A 19,765-nucleotide genomic window follows, 5' to 3' on the forward strand; every position below is an offset into this window, starting at 1 on the left:
GGATAACTAATAGATGGCTGTACCCTATGAGCTTCTATGAGTTGGAGGTCAGGTCTGGCTGACTTCCCCAAACCTTTCCATCAGTACTCCAGGAAACTGAACAAATAGGACATAGGTCTCTTTTTAATTATACATATAGTGAATCCTGTGGCCTTTTGGATAAGATTGTATTCCTGGTTCTGTATACATCCAGTTTTCTATTGGTTCTTGTTACAACCCACCTTCCTTGAACCCAAGTTTGGCCTACTGTCACTGAATATAGAAGAATAGATGGAGTTTTTAATTTGGGAAACCTTGAACTTCCAAACACCTCTGATACCTATAGATTTAAAAAGTTATGGACCTGATGAAAAGGCATAGGGATTCATGCATAACCTATATGCCCCAGAGGGTATGGAAGTCTATCAGTGATATAACTTCAAGAGCTTCAGACACTTAACATCTTATAGAGACCCTACAAATGGTAGAGGGATTGCATGATCCAGAGACCCCGAAGATGTAGCTAGATGATAGTTTTAGAATTATAAGGGAACCCTCAGGTCATTTAATCCAACACCATTATTTTACAGATGAGGAACCAGGGCTTGAATAAATTAAATGTGTTGCCTGAATTCACACGACTAGTAAATGACTGAGTCAGGATTCAAACCCAGTTCCTCTAATTCCAAATCTAGCACTCACTCCTGTTTTGGACAAAGGGCCCCAAGTAGTCACAAGCAGAAAGATCTCTGTTGTCTCTAGATCAGTCTGAAAAATCTCTCTGCTTGACTTTATACCAGTGAGTAAATTAGATTAGATGATCTCTAAGTACAAACTATTGTACTTGACATGAACTGAGCACTTTCTTTGGCTTCTTATAGTCTGAAACTCCACATACTTTAATACAAGATGGAGGAAGCACATCTAGGCAAAAGGTTTTTTTTTTTTTAAAGGTCTGAGAGTTTTAGTGGAGTACCACTTAGCCATCAATTAAGAGTAGGATATGGAAGCCCAATGTTAGTTCACTCCTGAGCTGTTTCAAGAGTGTTATAGTATCCAGAACTATCCCGGTCCCTTCTGTTGGTAGAGTAACTGCTCCAGCCTCACCCCTCCAAAATTACTTTATATATGTTTTTGCTTAGTTGTATGTGTTATCCCTCCCCCACCCTTCTCATCTCTCTTACCAATAGAATATAAGGTCCTTGAGGACAGGCAGCTTTGGTTTTTTGTCCTCAGTGCCTGACAGATACTAGGTACTCAACAAAAGCTTGTTAAATGAATGCTTCCTATATTAAATTGCATATTGGCTTCCACAGGCAGTAGAGAGCCTCAACAGAGTTCCGAATCGACTCCTTCATTAGCAAACATTTCCTACTTGACACAGAAGCTGGTTGAGAAACTCTACAGTGGAATGTTTACTGCAGACCCCAAAGAGATCCTTCTATTTATCACAGAGCAGATCATCGTGGTATGTACCCTAAAGGCATTTATTTGTCTAGCTGCTAACATATTCTGTTACTATTTTGGAAAGTAGCTGCTGGTTACTTAGAAGTTTGAACCTACGTAATCAAGGTGTTGTACTGTCATTTATTTTGTTTGGCCAGACTTGACTTACCCTCCCTGAAATGGAGTTGCCAGATGATGACTTGTATATATCTAGTTAAAAAGGAGAATCCCCCAGACATTTTTGTGATGGGGCATTAAAGCTAAATATTTGACCAGAACTGTTCATTAAAACCACAATGTTATCAGCTCTTATCTCTGCATGATATCAGATCCATTTTTAATGAATTGAAACTCATTCCCAAATGAAATTAACAAAATCAGATAATCTGAGGGTTGGAGGGATCCTCAGGGATCAAATTGAATCCCTCCCCCAAAAAATCCATTCTACAGTACCAATTCAAGTTAACAAAAATGTATTAAGTTATGGAAATGTTTGTATAATTTTACATGTATACCCTAAATCGAATTGCTTCGTATCTCAGGGCAAGGAGGGCAGAGGGGAGGGAAGAAAAAAGGGAAAAAGGTACATGTTAACTTTATTATATATTTAAAAGGAAGCACTTTCATGTACAATCATCTTTTTTTTTCCTATTCTATTATATTATGGAAATTCTTGTTTTATTTCTTAAGTTCAGAATAAAATAAATACACATTTAAAAAAAGAATTTTAAAAAAATTACATGTAATTGAGAAAAATAAAATTTAAAAGGTGTTAATTACCTAATATTTATAAGGCTTGTGCTAGGCACCAAGAATCTATAAAAAATAATTTAAAAAAACCTGTAAGCCATCAAATTGCTCTATGAGGTGTTGGGGTTTAGGGATGGGATAAACACCTATGAAAACAAGCAAATGCAAGAGAATTTGAGGAAAGAAAGAAGGCTAACAGGGGTTATGTTTGCTTTTGATTTACAGGTCATCGAGAGTGCTTTCTCTCAGAAGGAAGCTCTTCTTGGTGTCTTATACAGCAGCTTAAATAGAGTGATTCTATATTGCCTGTCCAAACCACAGCAGTCACTTTCAGAATGCCTTGGTCTACTAAGGATTTTGAATTTCCTCCAAGAGCAATGGGACATCATCTTTGCAACATACAATTCGAATATGAGCTTCATCATCTGCTTCATGCACTGTCTTTTTCACATTCATGCAAGAAGGTAAAAGTATACTGTTTGCAGACTGTGAAAACAGAAAAGTAGACATGGATTTGGGGTATAGGATTGTTCGTGAGAGTAATTTTTGATCATCTGCCCATTCAAGTCACATGCAATATTTGATTAAGTGTCCTCATGGTATATGTGCTTAGCTTTCGTATTTTCTAGTGTTTGGAATGGTTTCTTCTCTGTAGTGCCCTAAGAATGGAAATATAGCTGAATGCTTTCATTTCATTGGCTCATAAATATCTAACGATGTCTTTCTGAGATCCTATTTAATCTTTAGTCACTTTAGTTCTATTATTGATGTATGAGTTCCATACATTAGTCTCACCTGGCATCTAAGACACAGTATTCTTGGTAGCATTTCACTTTAGAATTTTTGCCAAAAGATAATAGTTCTTTGTGCTTTATATTTCATCCAAATGATTTAATGAAATCCTTCTGTTGTATTCCAAAGCTTATATTTCCTCCATCTGTTCATTTTCATATTTGTCCATTTGTCTATCTCTCTCTGTTCTACCTCTGTCATTTTTTTCTCTCCAGTATTTGTACCAGAGGAGCCTAGACCTAGAATTAGAAAGTTACTTAAAAGTATCTAGTCCAATTCCCTGATTTTATAGTTGAGGAAATTGGGTGCCAGAGAGGATAAATTACTTGTTCCAGGTCATATGTGTAGTAAGAGACAGAACTAGAGTCCAGATGCAGATCTTGTGGCCCCAAATTGAGTGCCCTTCTCACTGTGCCATGTGATGCCCACCATTATAATACTTAGGTCTTGTGTGACCTTCATAAATCAGACTTTATGGAAACAATTCAAGTTTGAGAGAGAACCTGGAGGTTCACTTTTCATCCCATTGTACATTTCTATGTCTGCCCTATGTCATGCCAATGCAAATGATAACTTGTACTCCATACATTAAACATTTTCATCATTTGGAAAAGACTATTTCAGCCTGTCAGTAAGCATTTATTAAGCACCTACTATATGCCAGGCACCATGCTAAGTACTGGGGATACAAAAAGAGGCAAGGGACATTCTTTCCCTCAAGAAATTCACAATCTAATGGTGGAGATAACAAGCAAACAAATACATACAAACAATGTATAGCAAAAATGGGGGATAATTAAAAGGAAGGCATTGGAATTAAGAAGGGTTGGGAAAGGCTTCCTGTAGAAGATGGGATGTTTATTGTGACTTTAAGGAAGCCGGAGAAGCAAGGAGGTAGAGATGAGGAAGAAGAGCATTCCAGCCATGGGGGAAAGCCAGAGAAAAAGCCTGGATCAAAAAAATGGAGTATCTTCTTTGTGGAACAGCAAAGAGGCCAATGTCACTAGATCAAAGAATATGTGGTGGAGAGTCAAGGTGTAAGAAGACTGGAAAGGTGTTGGGGGAAGGACATTATAAAGAACTTTTAATGCCAAACAGAGACTTTGTTATTTGATCCTGGAGGTGATAGGCAGTTGATGGAGTTTCCACAGTATGTAAATAACATGATTGGACCTGGTCTTTAGAAAAATTGCTTTGATGGCAGGATGGAAGGAGGATTGAGGGAGGGAGAGATTTGAAGCAGGCAGACCCACCAGCAGATTACTGCAATAGTCCAAATATGAGGTGATGAGGGTCTGCTCCAAGGGGGTGTCAGTATCAGAGAAGAGAAAGGGGCATGGTCAAGAGATGTCTCAAGGGTGAAATCAACAGGCCTTGGCAATAGATTGGCTATGGAGGGTGAGAGATAATGAGGAGTTGAGAATGATATCTAGCTTTTGAGCCTGGAGGTCTGGAAAAATGGCGGCGTCCTTGATAGTATATCTAGGAAAGTTTGGAAGTTGTTTGGAAGTTTGGAGATGTAGCCGAATGCTCTCATTTCGGTGGATCATAAATATCTGAAATTCTATTTAATCTTTAGTCACTTTAGTTCTCTTATTGATATATGGGTTCCATACATTAATCTCACCTGGCATCTAGGACTCAGTATTCTTGGTAGCATTTCACTTTAGAAGTTTTGGCAAAAAATAGTAATATGGAGGGTTTACAATAAAAGATAATGAATTCCATTTGGACTTGTTGAGTTTAAAATGTCTACTTGGATAACCATTTTGAGATGTCTGAAAGGTAGTGGGAAATTAAAAATTGGTGGTCAGCAGTGAGTTTATAACAGGACAGGTAGATCAGCATAGAGGTAAGCGATAATTAAATCTATGGAAGCTGATGAAATCACCAACTGCAGTGATACAGACAGAGAAGAGAAGAGGACCCAGGAAAGAACCCTGGCATGAAACATACGCATAATTTTCTATGAGTTTTTTTCCACTAAAATTTCATTGAAGTGAAAGCCACTAGGGTATAGTCTCTTTAAGAGTCTCATACAATCCAGCATCTTCTATGTCTTTTTGCCCCTTCTGAACCTCATAATGGGAGATATAAGGAAGGTGGGGCCTTTGGGGAATTGCCTTAGGTGAAAAATTTAGAGAATGATGCTGGCGATCTTTGAAGATGTGATTCCCACCCTCTTGTTCCTTCTTTGCTGACCCTAACCCCCCAGTAGGAATGGGAAACTTTATTCTGGGCCTCTTTTCCTCCCCCGGCAGCCAAACCCATGGTAACCTTTTTAATAGTGGCACTAAAATATTCCAGTGCCTTGCAGGGTATGGGATGGACTTGTTTCCATAACAGCCACTCGCCCCAAGCACAAAATTACTATTAATGTCTCTGCCTGCAGTGCTTACTACAGTGTCCTCCACATAATGGGTGCTTAGTAAATTCTTATTGGGAAAGTTAATGAAATCATTCCCACTGCATGAATTTAATTTGGGAAAAACTTTTAACTGTGAGTCTGGTTTGCAGATTTATTTTTAAACCCAAGATATCTTAAGGATCTGGATCTGGCCTATAGTTTAGCTTGTGTCCTTGAAGTTGACATTGGTTCTATCATTTACCCCTGATACACATTTCCCCAGTTCTCTGTGGTTGGCAAAGTGGCCTTCCAAGACATACTTCTTCCTCTCGAAAATGACACCAGAAGGGGCAGCTAGGTGGCGCAGTGAGTAGAACACCAGCCCTGGAGTCAAGAGGACCTGAGTTCAAATGTGACCTCAGACACTTGACACTCACTAGCTGTATGACCTTGGGCAAGTCACTTAACCCCTATTGCCTTCCTTTCTCCCCTCCAAAAAACAAAACCAAAGAAAATAATAAGAAAGGCTCTCTTTGCGTGCTGGTGTATTTTTCCTTATTATCATTATCATTTTAGTTATTGCTGTTTTAATACTAGAACCTGAAAGGGCCTAATTAGAATTGGGAGAAATACACAAAGTATTTTTCTAATCCTTTAAAAAGTATTCTTTTTGCTTTATGTTGTCTTTCAAAAAATTCATTGTGGTAAGGAGCTTAGATACTTCCACTAGCAATGAAGATCCATAACTTCTGTGAAACTTTGAATCTAAGAATGTTGCGTGGGGGTCTGGGAGGTTAAGACTTCCCAGGGCTACAAGGCTGGTATGTATAAGAGATAGGCCTTGTATATCGAGGCTTTCCCACCTCAAAAGTCAACTCATTAATCACTACACCACAATTCTGCCTCTCTGAGTGATTCTCATTATTTAATTTAAATGGACTAACTTTTCCAACTTAAGGTTTTGGGGATTTTCTAGAAGTGTATAGGTATTAATGGTGGGGGAGGGGAAACAACAAAAGTATGGCAAAGAAACTGAGCTCTGCCTGGCTAATCTCTTGTTGGCTCCAGTTATCCAGAGGGATTTGGATTAGAACCCAAACCTAGAGTGAGCCCTTATCACCAAGTCTTCCTTTCTCCACAAGAAGACATGAGAGAACCAGGAGAGGAAGGTCTTCCAAGTTTGAGTGATGGTAATGTATCTGATTTGTTATTTTCTTTGGTGAGAGTGAGAAGGGGAGGGGGAGGAAGGCAGAGCTGACTGACATGATTTGTTAGGAATTGTATAGACAACTCATCTTTCCCTATTGTTGAGAAATGTTTGAAAGAACAGCAGAGGGAGGGTTATAGGTATCCACGGACAAACATGGATTAACTCTAAGAGCAAAAGAGACTAAGTATGTGTAGTACACAGTGAAAAGTGAATAAATAATCTTAGTTCCTGGAAACCTTTGCCATGACACAGTTTAATAGAATTTGTCAAGAGACATGTTTGTCTTAGACTACCAGCGGTTTGATTTCTTTAGTATATTAAAAGGATGTCATTGCAAAAGGAGCTCTCATAAGGTTGCCCCATGTCATGGACCCTAAGTACACTGAAGTGCCAGTGTAGTCTAAATATGGGGTCAGAGCAGAACAAGTGATCTAAATCATAATAAACACCCTCACATACTAGTTTGAAGTAGCCACTTAATCTTTTTTAATATAATTATTTTTATTTCAAACAAATACAAAATGAGAAAAGAAAGAAAAAAAGCATTTCCATGTACATAGCAGATCATAGGAGAGAATTCAATATAAGACAAGAAATTTCCATTTCAGGAAAGCCTATATAATAAATACTACATATTGTTTTCAAAGCTGCCCAGCTTTTCTTTGCTTCCATGCTGGTTTTCTTTTGTTCTCTGCAGTTCACTTTTTGCTTTATTTTTAACCCCTCCATTCCCCCACAAAGAAGGCCTCAATTAAGCTTATTCTTCCTCTGAATACGAACCCAGATCTTCTCTATTCCCATAGTAACTATCTATGGTTGGGTTCTTTCTCTTCTGCTTACTCATTTTTATTTATTTACTTATTGTTTTATTTTGTTTTTAGCAGTTATTAGTGTAATCAAGTTCTAGTCCTGAGGGAAATGATGCCCCAGGTTTCAGGTCCTTCTTACTGTTATTTTTGGAGGCCTGTCTCGGGGCCCATCCTTGGGCTCTCCTCTTTACTCCTAAGTCCTAAGCCATGTCTAGGCCCCCCAGTCACACTGTCCCACTAATGATCTTGCTCCCTGAAGTCCCTCTGGTGGCTACAAGCTATAGCTGTCCTCTCTTCCCCAAAACTGAAAGTAGGGACTCTGTTCTCCTGCAAGTGCCTACAGCCAACAGGGTACTGCCCCTCTGCTACTCTCCATAGTCATAGCCTAAGATACCTCTGGTTAGCCCAGCTGTGCCTTACATCCCTCCATAGTGGAAGGTCCTTCAGTCTTCTCTTAGCTCTCACTGATTGGCCAACAATAGATCCCAGCCCACGCCCACAGGGTCATTGCTTGGGCCCTGATGGCTCAGAGTGAATGTAAATAACCATTGCTTCTATTTTGTCCAGAAACCCTGAAGATCTTCCCTTACTAGATTGATAATTTTTTTTTGGACTAGGTAAAAGAGGCCATTCATTGCCTTATTTCTTACTTTGCTTTAATCACTGAATGGGCATTGCCTCAGTCAAACTGAGACATGGGAAAGTCCTTAGCTTAAAAAGGCCACGGTCTCCCACTGCGTCTGGGGCCATCTCCACTTGTCCTGATCTATATCTGGCCACTGGACTCAGATGGTTCTGGAGGAGAAAGTGAGGCTGGCAACTTTATACAGCCCTCTCTCACTTAAATCCAAATCACTTTGCATGTAATGGCATCGCCTCCCTGATGTCCTGATCATGGTCCTCTGAAGGAAGGAAAAACAACAACAACTCAGCTATCAAACCCCCAACACTGTCTGCAAAATGAAAGTTTCCAAGGCTGAGGCTGCCTCTGAACCCAGCTATCCCCAGAGCTTGTTGTTTCTTGATTCTGCAGAGTCGACCTGGGGCGAGGGGTTTGCATTTCACTCAGGCTGAAACTCTGCCCTTGGAGGCTGGGTCTTTTCTGGGGTCTTCTCAGATTGTCTTAGGAATACAACAGCTTTGCCCCATATTTATTTCTGTTACTCTGATGTTCTGTCTTTTTTGTGGCAGAAATTTGCAGATCCAAAAGTTTTCTGACCTACTCTGCCATCTTCCCAGAATCCTCTCATGTAGACATTTAATCTTACCTCAGTTTCCTAACCTATAAAACAGAGCTGGGAATAGTGAATATATCTTTTATTTGAGATTAACATATTAACAAAACTATGTAATCATCAAATAATTCTTTTTGGGGTATTTTTAAAAATTTCTTAAACTAGAAACCATCAAGGGAAATGAACATTCGATTTACAACATGAAAATTAAATAACACATAAAATTATAAAGACAAAACTATTTACATTTTTCCCTTCACATATATACTTTGAGTTATAAAAAATGACAACAACAAAAACCTTCCATCACAGTATTGCAGCATCGGATTATACTCACTTTAATTAAATAAGAAAAATATCTTGTTTGACCCTGTCTTTCCTTCCATATATTGTGCATTCTCAAACTAGTCTTTTGTAATTCTCTAGTACCCTTATAACATCATAGACTTAGAGACCTTAAAGCTCATCTGGTCTAACTTCGCCATGTTACAGGTTAGGAAACTGAGGCCTAGAGAAATTAAGTGTCACAAAAGTTCCAAGTGGAAAAAGTAGAATTTGAACCCAGAATTTTTGGCCCTAAATCCAGTGGTCTTTCCAGCCTACCATTCTGTGTAATACTGTATATTGTACCTTTACATAGGTTCTATTTTCTTTTCTTTTTATTTTGGAAGCAATCAGGGTTAAGTGACTTGTCCAAGGTCAGACTGCTAGGAAGTATGTGAGACTGGATTTGAATTCAAGTCCTCCTGACTCCAGGACTAATGCTCTATACCTATCTCTTCTTTCAGAGCTAATAATCCAGTAAGACAACAGATGTCAGCAGAGGTAGTTATAATATATTGCTCCTTCACACATAATATATGTGTTCCTTCAGGTCAGGAACTATGTCTAATTTAAGGTGTATATTTCCCCCCAGAAGGAAATGGTAAACCACTTCAGTATCTCTGCCAAGAAAATCCCAAATGGGGTGTATATATGCACACACACACACATATATGTATGTACATATATACATATATATACATACATATACATACATATATACACACACACATGTGTGTATTTATATGAGAGAGCAGGACAGACAGAATATTCTGGAAAAAATGATGATATGGTAGTAAGTAGTTATAGGATCAATAAAAGGAGGGTTCAAATCTAGTCTCTGCTACTTACTAGCTGTGAAACAGCCACATCACTTAACTCTTCTGTGACTCAAACAGTTCCATAGAACATATATACTAATTCATAGTCAGTTTGCAGTATCCGTAGCTAGAAGACATTCCCAATATCCTTATCTCCACATGTAGACAAAATCACAGATAATTTGCGTATTGTTTTTTAAGTGTTGTTGTTGAGTCATTTCCGTTGTGCCCAAATCTTTGTGGGCCAATTTGGGGGATTTTCTTGGCGAAGGTACTGGTATGGTTTGCTGCTTCTATCTCAAGATCATTTTACAGATAAGGAAACTGAAGCAAAAAGGGTAAAGTGTCTTGCCTATGGTCACACAGCTAGTAAGTGTCTGAGGCAAGATTTGAACTCATGAAGATGAGCCTTCCTGATTCCAAGCTCAGTGCCCCACCTAGCTTTCCCTTTATAGGTGTAGTAAGTGTATGTTGACATTTTGATTCTACAGGGTATTCCTAAAGTCTGGACACATAAGCAAAAATGCATATTTTCAAGAAATGAAATGAATGAAAATTTCAACATTTTATTTAATTGGAATATTAACAAATAACATCTTCAATATGATTTCCATCATTTGTGATGCATAGGTTGATGCGCTTTGCAAGACTCACCTGAACTCGATGCAATAACTTCACATTGCCTGTGTCCAGTCTTTAGGGACACACTGTACTTTCTTCACTATATAAAAACTTTTTCTTTGTGTTCCTCATATTTGTAATTTCTGATGATGAAATGATATTCTACTACATTTCTATTCCACAATTTATACAGCCATTCTCCAGTCATTGGACATATAGGTAACTTTCAGTTCTTTGGTATTTCATACCAAGCTATGTGTTTTATGGTTGGGTATTTTTACTCTTCAATAACATCCTCAGAATAGTTCTAGGAACAGGAATAGTGATTCAAAAATATGATCAGTTTTCTAACTCTCATTGAATATCAAATTACATGATGTATGTAAAGCACTTTATAAACCTTAAATACTATATATATATATATATATATATATATATATATATATATATGTATGTACATATATATTACTGTAATTATTGTTACACTATGTTGCTTTCCAAAAAGATTGTACTAATTCACTCCTCTAGCACCATGTAATAGTGTGTCTCTTTTCCCACAACCTTTAACAGGTCTAAATTTTGTCATTTTAAATTACTTTTATTTCAACTGAAGCATAACTCTGTGTGTATCTCTCTGTTTCAAGTGTGTTTCTTGTAAACAACATATATTTTTGGTTTCTGGTTTCTAATTTATTCTTCTACTTGCTTCTATTTTATAGGTGAGTTCATCCCATTCACATTTACAGCTGTGACTACTAACTTTGCTTTTCCCTCTATCCTATTTTCTTCTTTTCATCTTTCTCTCTCTTTTTATTGTCTCTCGTCTAAAGTCTGTTTTGCATTTGACTACTGCCTTCTTTTATCTGTCCCCTCTTTTATAACCTTTCCCCTTCTCCCTTATCCACTCTCCCTCCTACTTTCCTATTAAGTAATGTAGATTTCTATTACCAGTTGAGTATGTGCATATATTTTCCATCTTTGAACCAATTTAGATTTGATTGAGATTCAAGCGTTCTCCCCACACATGCACCATTTCCACCTCCACTGTAAAAGCTCCTCCTTGTACAGCTCTTTTATTTGAGATAATTTTCCCCATTCTTTATTTCCCTTTTTCTTTCTTCTAGGGCATCCTGAATTCTATCCTACACATTTTTTACATCATCTCAACATAATCGAACCATTTCTGCACCCTCTTTCTAGGTAGCATCATTTTTAACTGCACTAATAATAACAAAGTTCTTAGGAGTTACATGTATCACCTTCCCATGTAGAAAGGAAAATATTCTAACCTTATTGATTCCCTTATGATTTTTCTTTCATGCTTATCTTTTTAATGCTCCTCTTGAGTCTTGTATTTGAAAGTTAAATTTTCTATTAAGCTATGGTATTTTCTTCAAGAATTTTTGTAAGTCTTCTATTTCATTAAACATCCATTTTTTACCCTGAAGAATTATATGCTCAGTTGTTCGTTTTTTTCTGAGTAATTTATTCTTGGTTTTAATACCAGCTATTTTGCTTTCTGGAATATCATATTCCAAGCCCTTTGCTCCTTTCATGTGGTAGATGCTAAATCGTGTGTGATCCTGAATGTGTCTCCATGGTATTTAAATTGTTTCTTTCTGGAGGCTTGCAATATTTTCTCTTTGACCTGGGAGCTCTATAATTTTATTGTAATATTCCTGGGAGTTTTCATTTTTGGACTTCTTTCAGGTAGTGATTGATGGATTCTTTCAATTTCTATGTTACCCTCTGGCTCTAGGATGTCAGGGCTGGGTATTTTTTGAACAATTTCTTAAAATAGGATGTCTTGGCTTTTGCTTTAATCATGGCTTTGAGGCAGTCCAATAATTAATTCTTAAATGATCTCTCCTTGATCTATTAATTGGTCAGTTGTTTTTCTGATGAGATATTTCACATTGTATTTATTTTTTTTCATTCTTCTGATTGTTTTATTATTGTTTCTTGATATCTCATGAAGTCGTTAGCTTCTACTTGCCCAATTGTATTTTTTTTTGCTTTAAATAGTGTTTTTTATTTTTTCCCCACAACCTATTCTAATTTTTAGGACATTATTTTCTGCAGTGAGCTTTTGTACTTTTTTTCTCCACTTGACTAATTCTGCTTTTTAAAGAGTTCTTTTCTTCAATGAATTTTTGTGCTTCTCTTACCATTAAGCCAAATCTGTTTTTTAAGGTGTTATTTTCTTTTGTATTTTTAATGTCTTTTATCAAGATGCTAATTGTCTTTTTCATATGTTTCTTCCTTTGTTTTCATTTCTTTACCTAATTTTTCCTCTACCACTCTTTTTTTTAAATTTTGAAACTTGGTTTTTGGTTCTTTCAGGAAATGTTATTGGGCTTGTGTCCAATTTACATTTGTCTTTGAGGTTTTGCTTGTACCTGTTTAGATTTCATTGTCTTCTTTTGAGTTTGTGGTTGATTTTCCCCTGTCACCATAGTAGATTTTTATGGGCAGTTTATTTTTTGTTGTTTGTTAATTTTCCCACCCTATTTCATTATTTTGAATTTTATATTATATTGTGCTATATTACCAGGGTATTGGGAGAAGGGCATTATTTCAAGCTTAAGGCTTTTTGTGTTGTTGTTTTCAGAGTTAGTTCTGGGGGTTTGGGTGTTTTGGTTGCTTCCAAGGTGATATGATCTGAGGAGAAATGTGGTCACTGCTCTCCTGGTCTACATTCTGGGACCCTTTAGCATTAAGGCCCCCTTATCCCTTGAAATTACAATTAGTACTGCACCTGAAGATCCCTGATCTCTTGGAAGTAGAAATGATTCTATTCCTCACGGTCCCTGATCACTTGTGACCAAAATCAATACGGCCCCTAAGCCTAAGCCTAAGGGCTTATACTCTCCCTCTTGACAAAGAGTACTCCTCTCCCTCCTTCAACTATGACCCAGAAGAGTGCATAGGCAACAGAATTGTCAAATCGAATCTGGCCTTCCATCCAGTGCCAGCAAAGGAATCCCTTGTCATATCTTTCTGACCAACTGCCAGGTTCCCTTAGCACCTGTGTCTTGAGAACTCCTGAAGCTGCTGCTGCTTCTGTCACCACCACCTGGTCCTACCACTGGCATTTGATCCATGTGGGCTTCAGGCCAGCCTTTACCCTGTCTCACAGATCTCTCTTTCCAACTTCCTAAGTTATCTTCAGTGGAGAGAATATCTTACTCTGAGCTTTTGTTGACTCTGCCACTCTAGAATTTTATTTGAATAGTTTTAAAAAAATTCTTTGGAGGTGGATGCTGGGAGAGTGCTGCTGAGTGTTTTCTCTACTCCACTTTCTTGTCTTCACACCCATAACCCACCAGTGTTCTGTAGTAATTCATTTTTAAAAGTGTAGTTAATGAAAAAAATTAAAATAAAGGTTTTGTTAATGGCTTTTGTTTGGACATCACATTTTTTTTCTAAATATGTCCCTTAACCAATTAATCAATCTAAAAGTATTTATTAAGCACCTGCTATATGTCAGATACTGTGCTAAACTAAGAGGATTCAAATAAAGGTCAAAATTGCCCCTGGCCTCAAGGAGTTCACATTCTAATGAGAGAGGCAACATGTAAGCAATCAGATCCACAGGAGATACATTTAGAATAAATGGAAGATAACCATTGAAGAAAAGAAGTACTAGAAACTAGGAGAACCAGGAAAAGTCTTTTGTGACAAGGATTTAAAAAGAAAAGTCAACTAAAGGGTCGATAACATCTGGCAGCACAATAGCAATTTATCTTCATCATGGATGACAATGGAAATACCCATATTTGGACTCTAAAACCTCAGTCAACAATGTCCCATATAAGGATATGAGACTACCACTAAAGAAAACACAGTTAGGAATAACAACTACGCCAACTTAAGCACACAAAGAATAAATCTGTGTCCAAAACAAAATAGTTTTGAATGTATTTAAGAAGTTTTTTTTTTACAGGGCATCTGAAAGAGGGGAAGACACAAAATAATTAGGGCAAGTCATGGAAGATGTTATTACCCTCCCAAAAGATGATCTTAAGTACATGAGTAACTACTGACTCATATCCCTACTTTCTCATCTCTATGATCTTTTTGTGATAATGATCTAAATCTGTATTTAAGGTATCTTTGATATAAAAAAATAGAACACAGGAAAAGGCAGGCTTTAACAGATGGTTTTCTACAGAATATCTATTGTCACAGTCACATAATTGATTAAGCTGCAGAGAATGCAAGATACCATTGAATCTATTGTTTGCTAATTATAAGGGAAAAAACTAGTAGTGTACAATGGAGATTTCATTTTTCTTCTCCAGTAAGGTTCATCCTATGCCTATATTGGGATCATATGAGATGAACTGATTGACAAAACCACTTCATTTAACATTGTCCAAACATCAAGGGAGGCATAAAGAAGGAAGAGACAAACTTGCAAAAGAGCACCATGGGGAAAAAGGGGAAAAGGGGGCAGGGATAGGCAGCATGTGAAAAGATGGCCTGGTAGCAAAATGAAAAATGGCTGAAAGTGGCTTCAATATAGTGGGCTACTATCACCATTTTGGAAAGCAATTTGGAATCATGCAAAAGAAATGACTAAAATATCTATCCCTTTTGTCCCAAAGATTCTACTATTAGGTATATACCCTGAACAGGTCATTCATGAGAAGAAAGTCCCTGTATGGGACAAAAATATTTATATGAGCAGATTCTGAAGTAGCAAAGACTTGGAAATGAAGTAGATGCTCAGAGATTGGGGAATAGTTAAACAATGTGTGGTACATGAATGGAGTGGAATATCACTTTGCTGTAAGAACCAATGAATAGGATGAGTATAGAGATGCATGAATTTAATGCAAAGTGAAGTAAGCATATTCAAGAAATATACACATTTACTACAATATACAGAACTGCTGCAATGGTATGAATAAAAATAAAAATAATCAAAAGTGAAGGTTGCAAAATCGTAAAGAAAAAATATGTTCTCCAAGAAGAGATAGAAGAAGCCATCGCCCCCAGCTCTTTTGCAATGATAAAAAGTCTGTGGATGTGAAATATTTTCAGATTGTATCTATGTTAATTGGTTTTATTGGTTTTTTCTATTCTTACCCTTTTTTTCTTTTAAAAATTCTTAGTCATACATAATGAATTTTCAGGAGAGAGAAGGATATAAGGGAACATGCAGACAATGTAAAAACAAAATCTCAATGAAATTTATTTTTTAAAAAAGATTTAGCAGGCTATGAGAGTCTATCTTAATTAAGGAAAGCAGGTTCCTAGGTCAGAAGTTCTGACATAAAAGATTTAAATCCTCTTAACAAAACTCAGGAGGTCTCAGGAATCAAATTAAAATGTAATTTGAAAAATGTTTAACAAAAGAAATAAAAATACAATACAATATAGAAAGTATTCACTTGTAGTTTTCCAAGTTAATACATTTCTATTTGAATTTGTCATCACTGGTCTAGTCCATAGTATTTGATCATAGATTGCATATGTAATACCAAGCCTCCCAATGTCTGTAAACAATTCCCTAAATAAAGAAATAAATGTTACGGAAAAGACAGCAAGCAATTACCATGCAATAATACCTGCCTTTGAAAGCTTTGGCTCCTTTTGAATCCTTTCCTGGGTTATTCCTGTTATTTTCTCTTTTTCCTAGTTCAACATGGCATTCTGAGAACAGTCCTTGACCTCTGGCACCAGCTCATGCATCAGAGACGACAAGTGCTTGAGGATGCTTTCAAGATGGACCTCTCTGTAAAGCCTGGGGAGAGTGAAGTAAAGATTGAAAACATCACACCTCTGTGGGAAGAGACAACACTCAAGTCTTGGCAGCATTACTTAGGTCTCTCCTTTTTACCTTAAAACCACTGTTTTTGCTATACAGAGTACCCTTGCTCGTAAAGCCCCCTGATTATTTCACAAGAAAATAAATGCAGCCTTTCCCTGTGTAGGCACTACCTGTTTTGATTAGTGTTATAGGACCAAACATTTACCAGTGCAGTTTTTCCTAAGCACATGTGCCTTCCAAAATTTTAGCCCTTTTTCACCAAAGAGAGATGAATGAGGCATTAGGAACGAGCAATGCTAGAAAGCTAGGAGTCTAAGCCAGTCAATCTCATTTAAGGCACTTCCCTCAAATGCATTGGGACTTTAAACCCTGTGGAAACAAGGGCATCAGCATCCAGGAACTGTATCAAGGTTTACCATGATGATTCATATATTCTGATATCTGGTTTCTTGAAGTATCCCTTCTCTGCCAATTAATATGGCTAAATGAACAATATAAACAAAGAAAAAAGAACAACATATCTTTTTTTTATAAAATATTGAACCATAATCTGAAAGCAATGTTGACTTAGCCTTTCAAATTAAACTTGAGGCAAAATTAAATATAAAGAATTTGAAAAAATGATATACATTAACACATTTTAAAGGCAGAGTTTCAAATACAATGAAAAAAAAAGTGATAGAGTATAACGTGCTGTACTCTTGTAAAGCACTTTGCAAATCTTATGGTGCTATATAAATGCTAGATGTTGTTACTGTTATTATTATTGATTTTGTATCTATTAACTGTACATGGAGAGATGCGTATATAAGGAATTAATGGTTATCCAATCAAATCATTAAGCATTTAGTAAGCACTTACTGTACCGTACTATATTGTACCAGGCACAATACCAAGTGCTGGGAATACAAAGATAGATAAAAATGGATCTTGCCTTCAGGACTTCACCTTCTGATGTGGAAGACAAAGATGAAAATAAATAGGCATATTAAAGAGAGATATAGCATGGATTGGAGGTAATTTCTGAGAAGAGGCTCTGAGTAGATAGAGGGACCAGGAATGGCCTGCCATAGAAGGGATTTGAGCTGTGTCTTGAAGGAAGCCAGGAATTCTAAGAGGTGGAGATATGGAGATAAGATTATCTTAGGCTCACATTAGCATGGGAGATGGTGAATAAGGAGACTCAGGAGATGGGAATGTTGTGTACATATAAACCAGTGAGGTTGGATTGTGGTGTGGTACATATGTTGAAGGGATTAAAGGATAAGAAGACTGGAAAGGTAGGAAGAGGATAGGTTATGAAGCACTTTAAAAGCCAAACAGGGGGATTTTGATCTGATCCTGAGGGTAATAGAGGCAGCTGGAGGCTCAGAGTACCAGATCTGAGTTCAAATTCAGCCTCAGATACTTACTAGCATTGAGACCCTGGGCCAGTCACTTAACCCCTGTTTGTCTCAGTTTTCTCATCTATAAAATGGGGATAATGATAGCTCCGAGGTTGTTGTGAGGATCAAATGAGATGATAATTGTAGTTAAGTGTTTCACTCAGTGCCTGGTACATACTAAGTATATAAATGTGAGTTGTTATTATTTTAATAGGGTGTCATTGGAATTTATTGGGTAATGGAATAACATGGTCAGACCTGCACTTTAGGAAGATCACTTTGATAGTAGAGTGAGGATGTATTGGAGTGGGAAGAGACTTGAGGTAGGGCACCCATTTACATGCTATTTGCAGTAATCCAAGTGAGAGGTGATGGGGGCCAGAATTGAGTGATGACTGAGTGAGTAGAGAGAAGGGTTCATAGGTAAGGAATGCAGAGAAGGTAGAAACAACAAGGTTTGACCGAAGATTGGAAATGTGGGATGAGGGATAGTGAAGAGATGAGGATTATTCTGAAGCTGCGAACCTGCTGGTTGGGAGGATGGAGGCTCCCTCAACAGAAATTTATAAAATAAATATGGTGGAATGGAAAGAACGGCCAATTGGCTAATCATTTTATCTTAGTGGGAAGTTGATAGATAGGTCAACCTGAATGTGTGCCCCGGAGGATTACAGCAAACCTTGATTTACTGCTTTGGTGCATAGAAGTAATAATAATGATGATGAGGACGAGGATAATGTGATATAGCTTTTATTCCAGACAGTTCATCAAGTCAATATTTTCCCCACCTGCAATATCTTCCAAGCTGCATGAATTGTATTTACTTCCTCTTATTTCAGGTGTGTTTCTTTTTCTTTTCTCAATAGCATCTGAAAAGAAGATGCTGGCAAGCAAGTCAAATACTGTGCATCAAAGCAAAGCCTCCAGCTGGAGTGAAAGTTTGTCATCAGCAATGAGGCTGATTCCAGGAAGGCAAACGAAGGAAACCGAGTGCAAGGCCGAGGTAACTTCAAACTTTATTGTAGCCTGGTGTCTATTGTCTTTGGGTTTTTCTTGAAATTCTTTGATTAATTTTACACAAGCATAGAAAACCATGGGGTAGTGGATAGAAAACCACCTGGAAGCCAGGGAGATGTAGGTGCAAATCTGACCTCTGACACCTACTGGATGTGTAACCCCAGGCAAGTCTCTATTTCTCAGCTTTGCTGCAGCTCGCTAAGACTAAATTGAAGAGAAGGTGCTGACCTGCATTGGTAGAGGGAGTTTATTCATTGGTACAGAGTCCTTCCTACACCAATGAAATCACAGGTTTAGTCTCTCTACCTGTAGAAAGATTTCCCCCCCCCTTTTTTCTTGGAGAGGGTATGGCAAGATTCTACGCAAATACTGTGCCACTTTTCTAAGAGAAGTTTCTTGTATGATTACAATACACTTGTTTTTATAGTTTTCTTTCTGATTCACAAATGACAGATCAAAGCTTTCCCCTTCATTTTTAATATCAAGAGATCTGCTTTTTCAGTTTGGCTTTGACTGGAATTGAATGTGAGTGGCTGGCATCATCTTAGATTTCTAGTGAATTGTGATATCAACGGTGAAGGACCCAGATAATTTCCAGCTTTTCCTTCTTGGGAATGAGCTAACAGCTATGGTGCTAATACAGGCTAAGTCAGAAATAGTGTTATAGAGAACATCATATTAAAACAGGACTACAATTTAAACCAGGGGCATTGGTGAGTATGACAAGTGTATGTAGCCCCTGGCTATTTCCCAGGTATATTTACATTTTCTTACATATGTGGACGTGTGTAAATGTACATGTATATGTATATGTATATATATATATGTATATATATATATATTTGTGTGTGTATACTATAATACATGTGTTGACAGTAGCCTAGAAAATTTTAAAGGGTTTTATATCTAAGAAGGACTAATTCAGTTAGTCTACAGGGGGTGGGAGGAACCTATGACCTTGAGGCCACAAGTGGCCTTCTAGGTCCTCACGTGTGGCCCTTTGAATGAATCTAAACTTCACAGAACAAATTAAACAAAATATGGCCAATGACCCAGAAAGATCCAGAGGGAGATGCTAAGGACTTTGTTACAGACGTCCACTTTCTAAACCAGCCCTTTAGCTCAATAGGGTGAAAGTGAGGCTTATGTATACAAATGCCAGAGATTGTAGAATATTGGCTATGTCTAACAGCCTTGGAAAGTGAAGCATGGTGAAAGAGATGCTTTCAAATGATTATGATGGAAGCTATAGA

At 37.4% G+C, this 19,765-nt stretch overlaps 1 protein-coding gene across 1 annotated transcript in view; it reads left to right on the plus strand.

Moving 5' to 3' along the window:
* WDFY4 (WDFY family member 4) overlaps positions 1-19,765 on the plus strand; it is a 392,110-nt gene that overhangs the window by 163,443 nt on the left and 208,902 nt on the right. The window contains exons 35-39 of the mRNA XM_036734864.1: positions 1,296-1,447; positions 2,401-2,639; positions 6,383-6,504; positions 15,979-16,164; positions 18,362-18,498. Of these exons, the coding sequence (XP_036590759.1) occupies positions 1,296-1,447; positions 2,401-2,639; positions 6,383-6,504; positions 15,979-16,164; positions 18,362-18,498 (836 nt within the window). The remainder of the gene's footprint in view (positions 1-1,295; positions 1,448-2,400; positions 2,640-6,382; positions 6,505-15,978; positions 16,165-18,361; positions 18,499-19,765) is intronic.

This window comes from Trichosurus vulpecula, chromosome 8 (genome assembly GCF_011100635.1).
Source record: "Trichosurus vulpecula isolate mTriVul1 chromosome 8, mTriVul1.pri, whole genome shotgun sequence".
In the NCBI taxonomy this organism is placed as follows: domain Eukaryota; kingdom Metazoa; phylum Chordata; class Mammalia; order Diprotodontia; family Phalangeridae; genus Trichosurus; species Trichosurus vulpecula.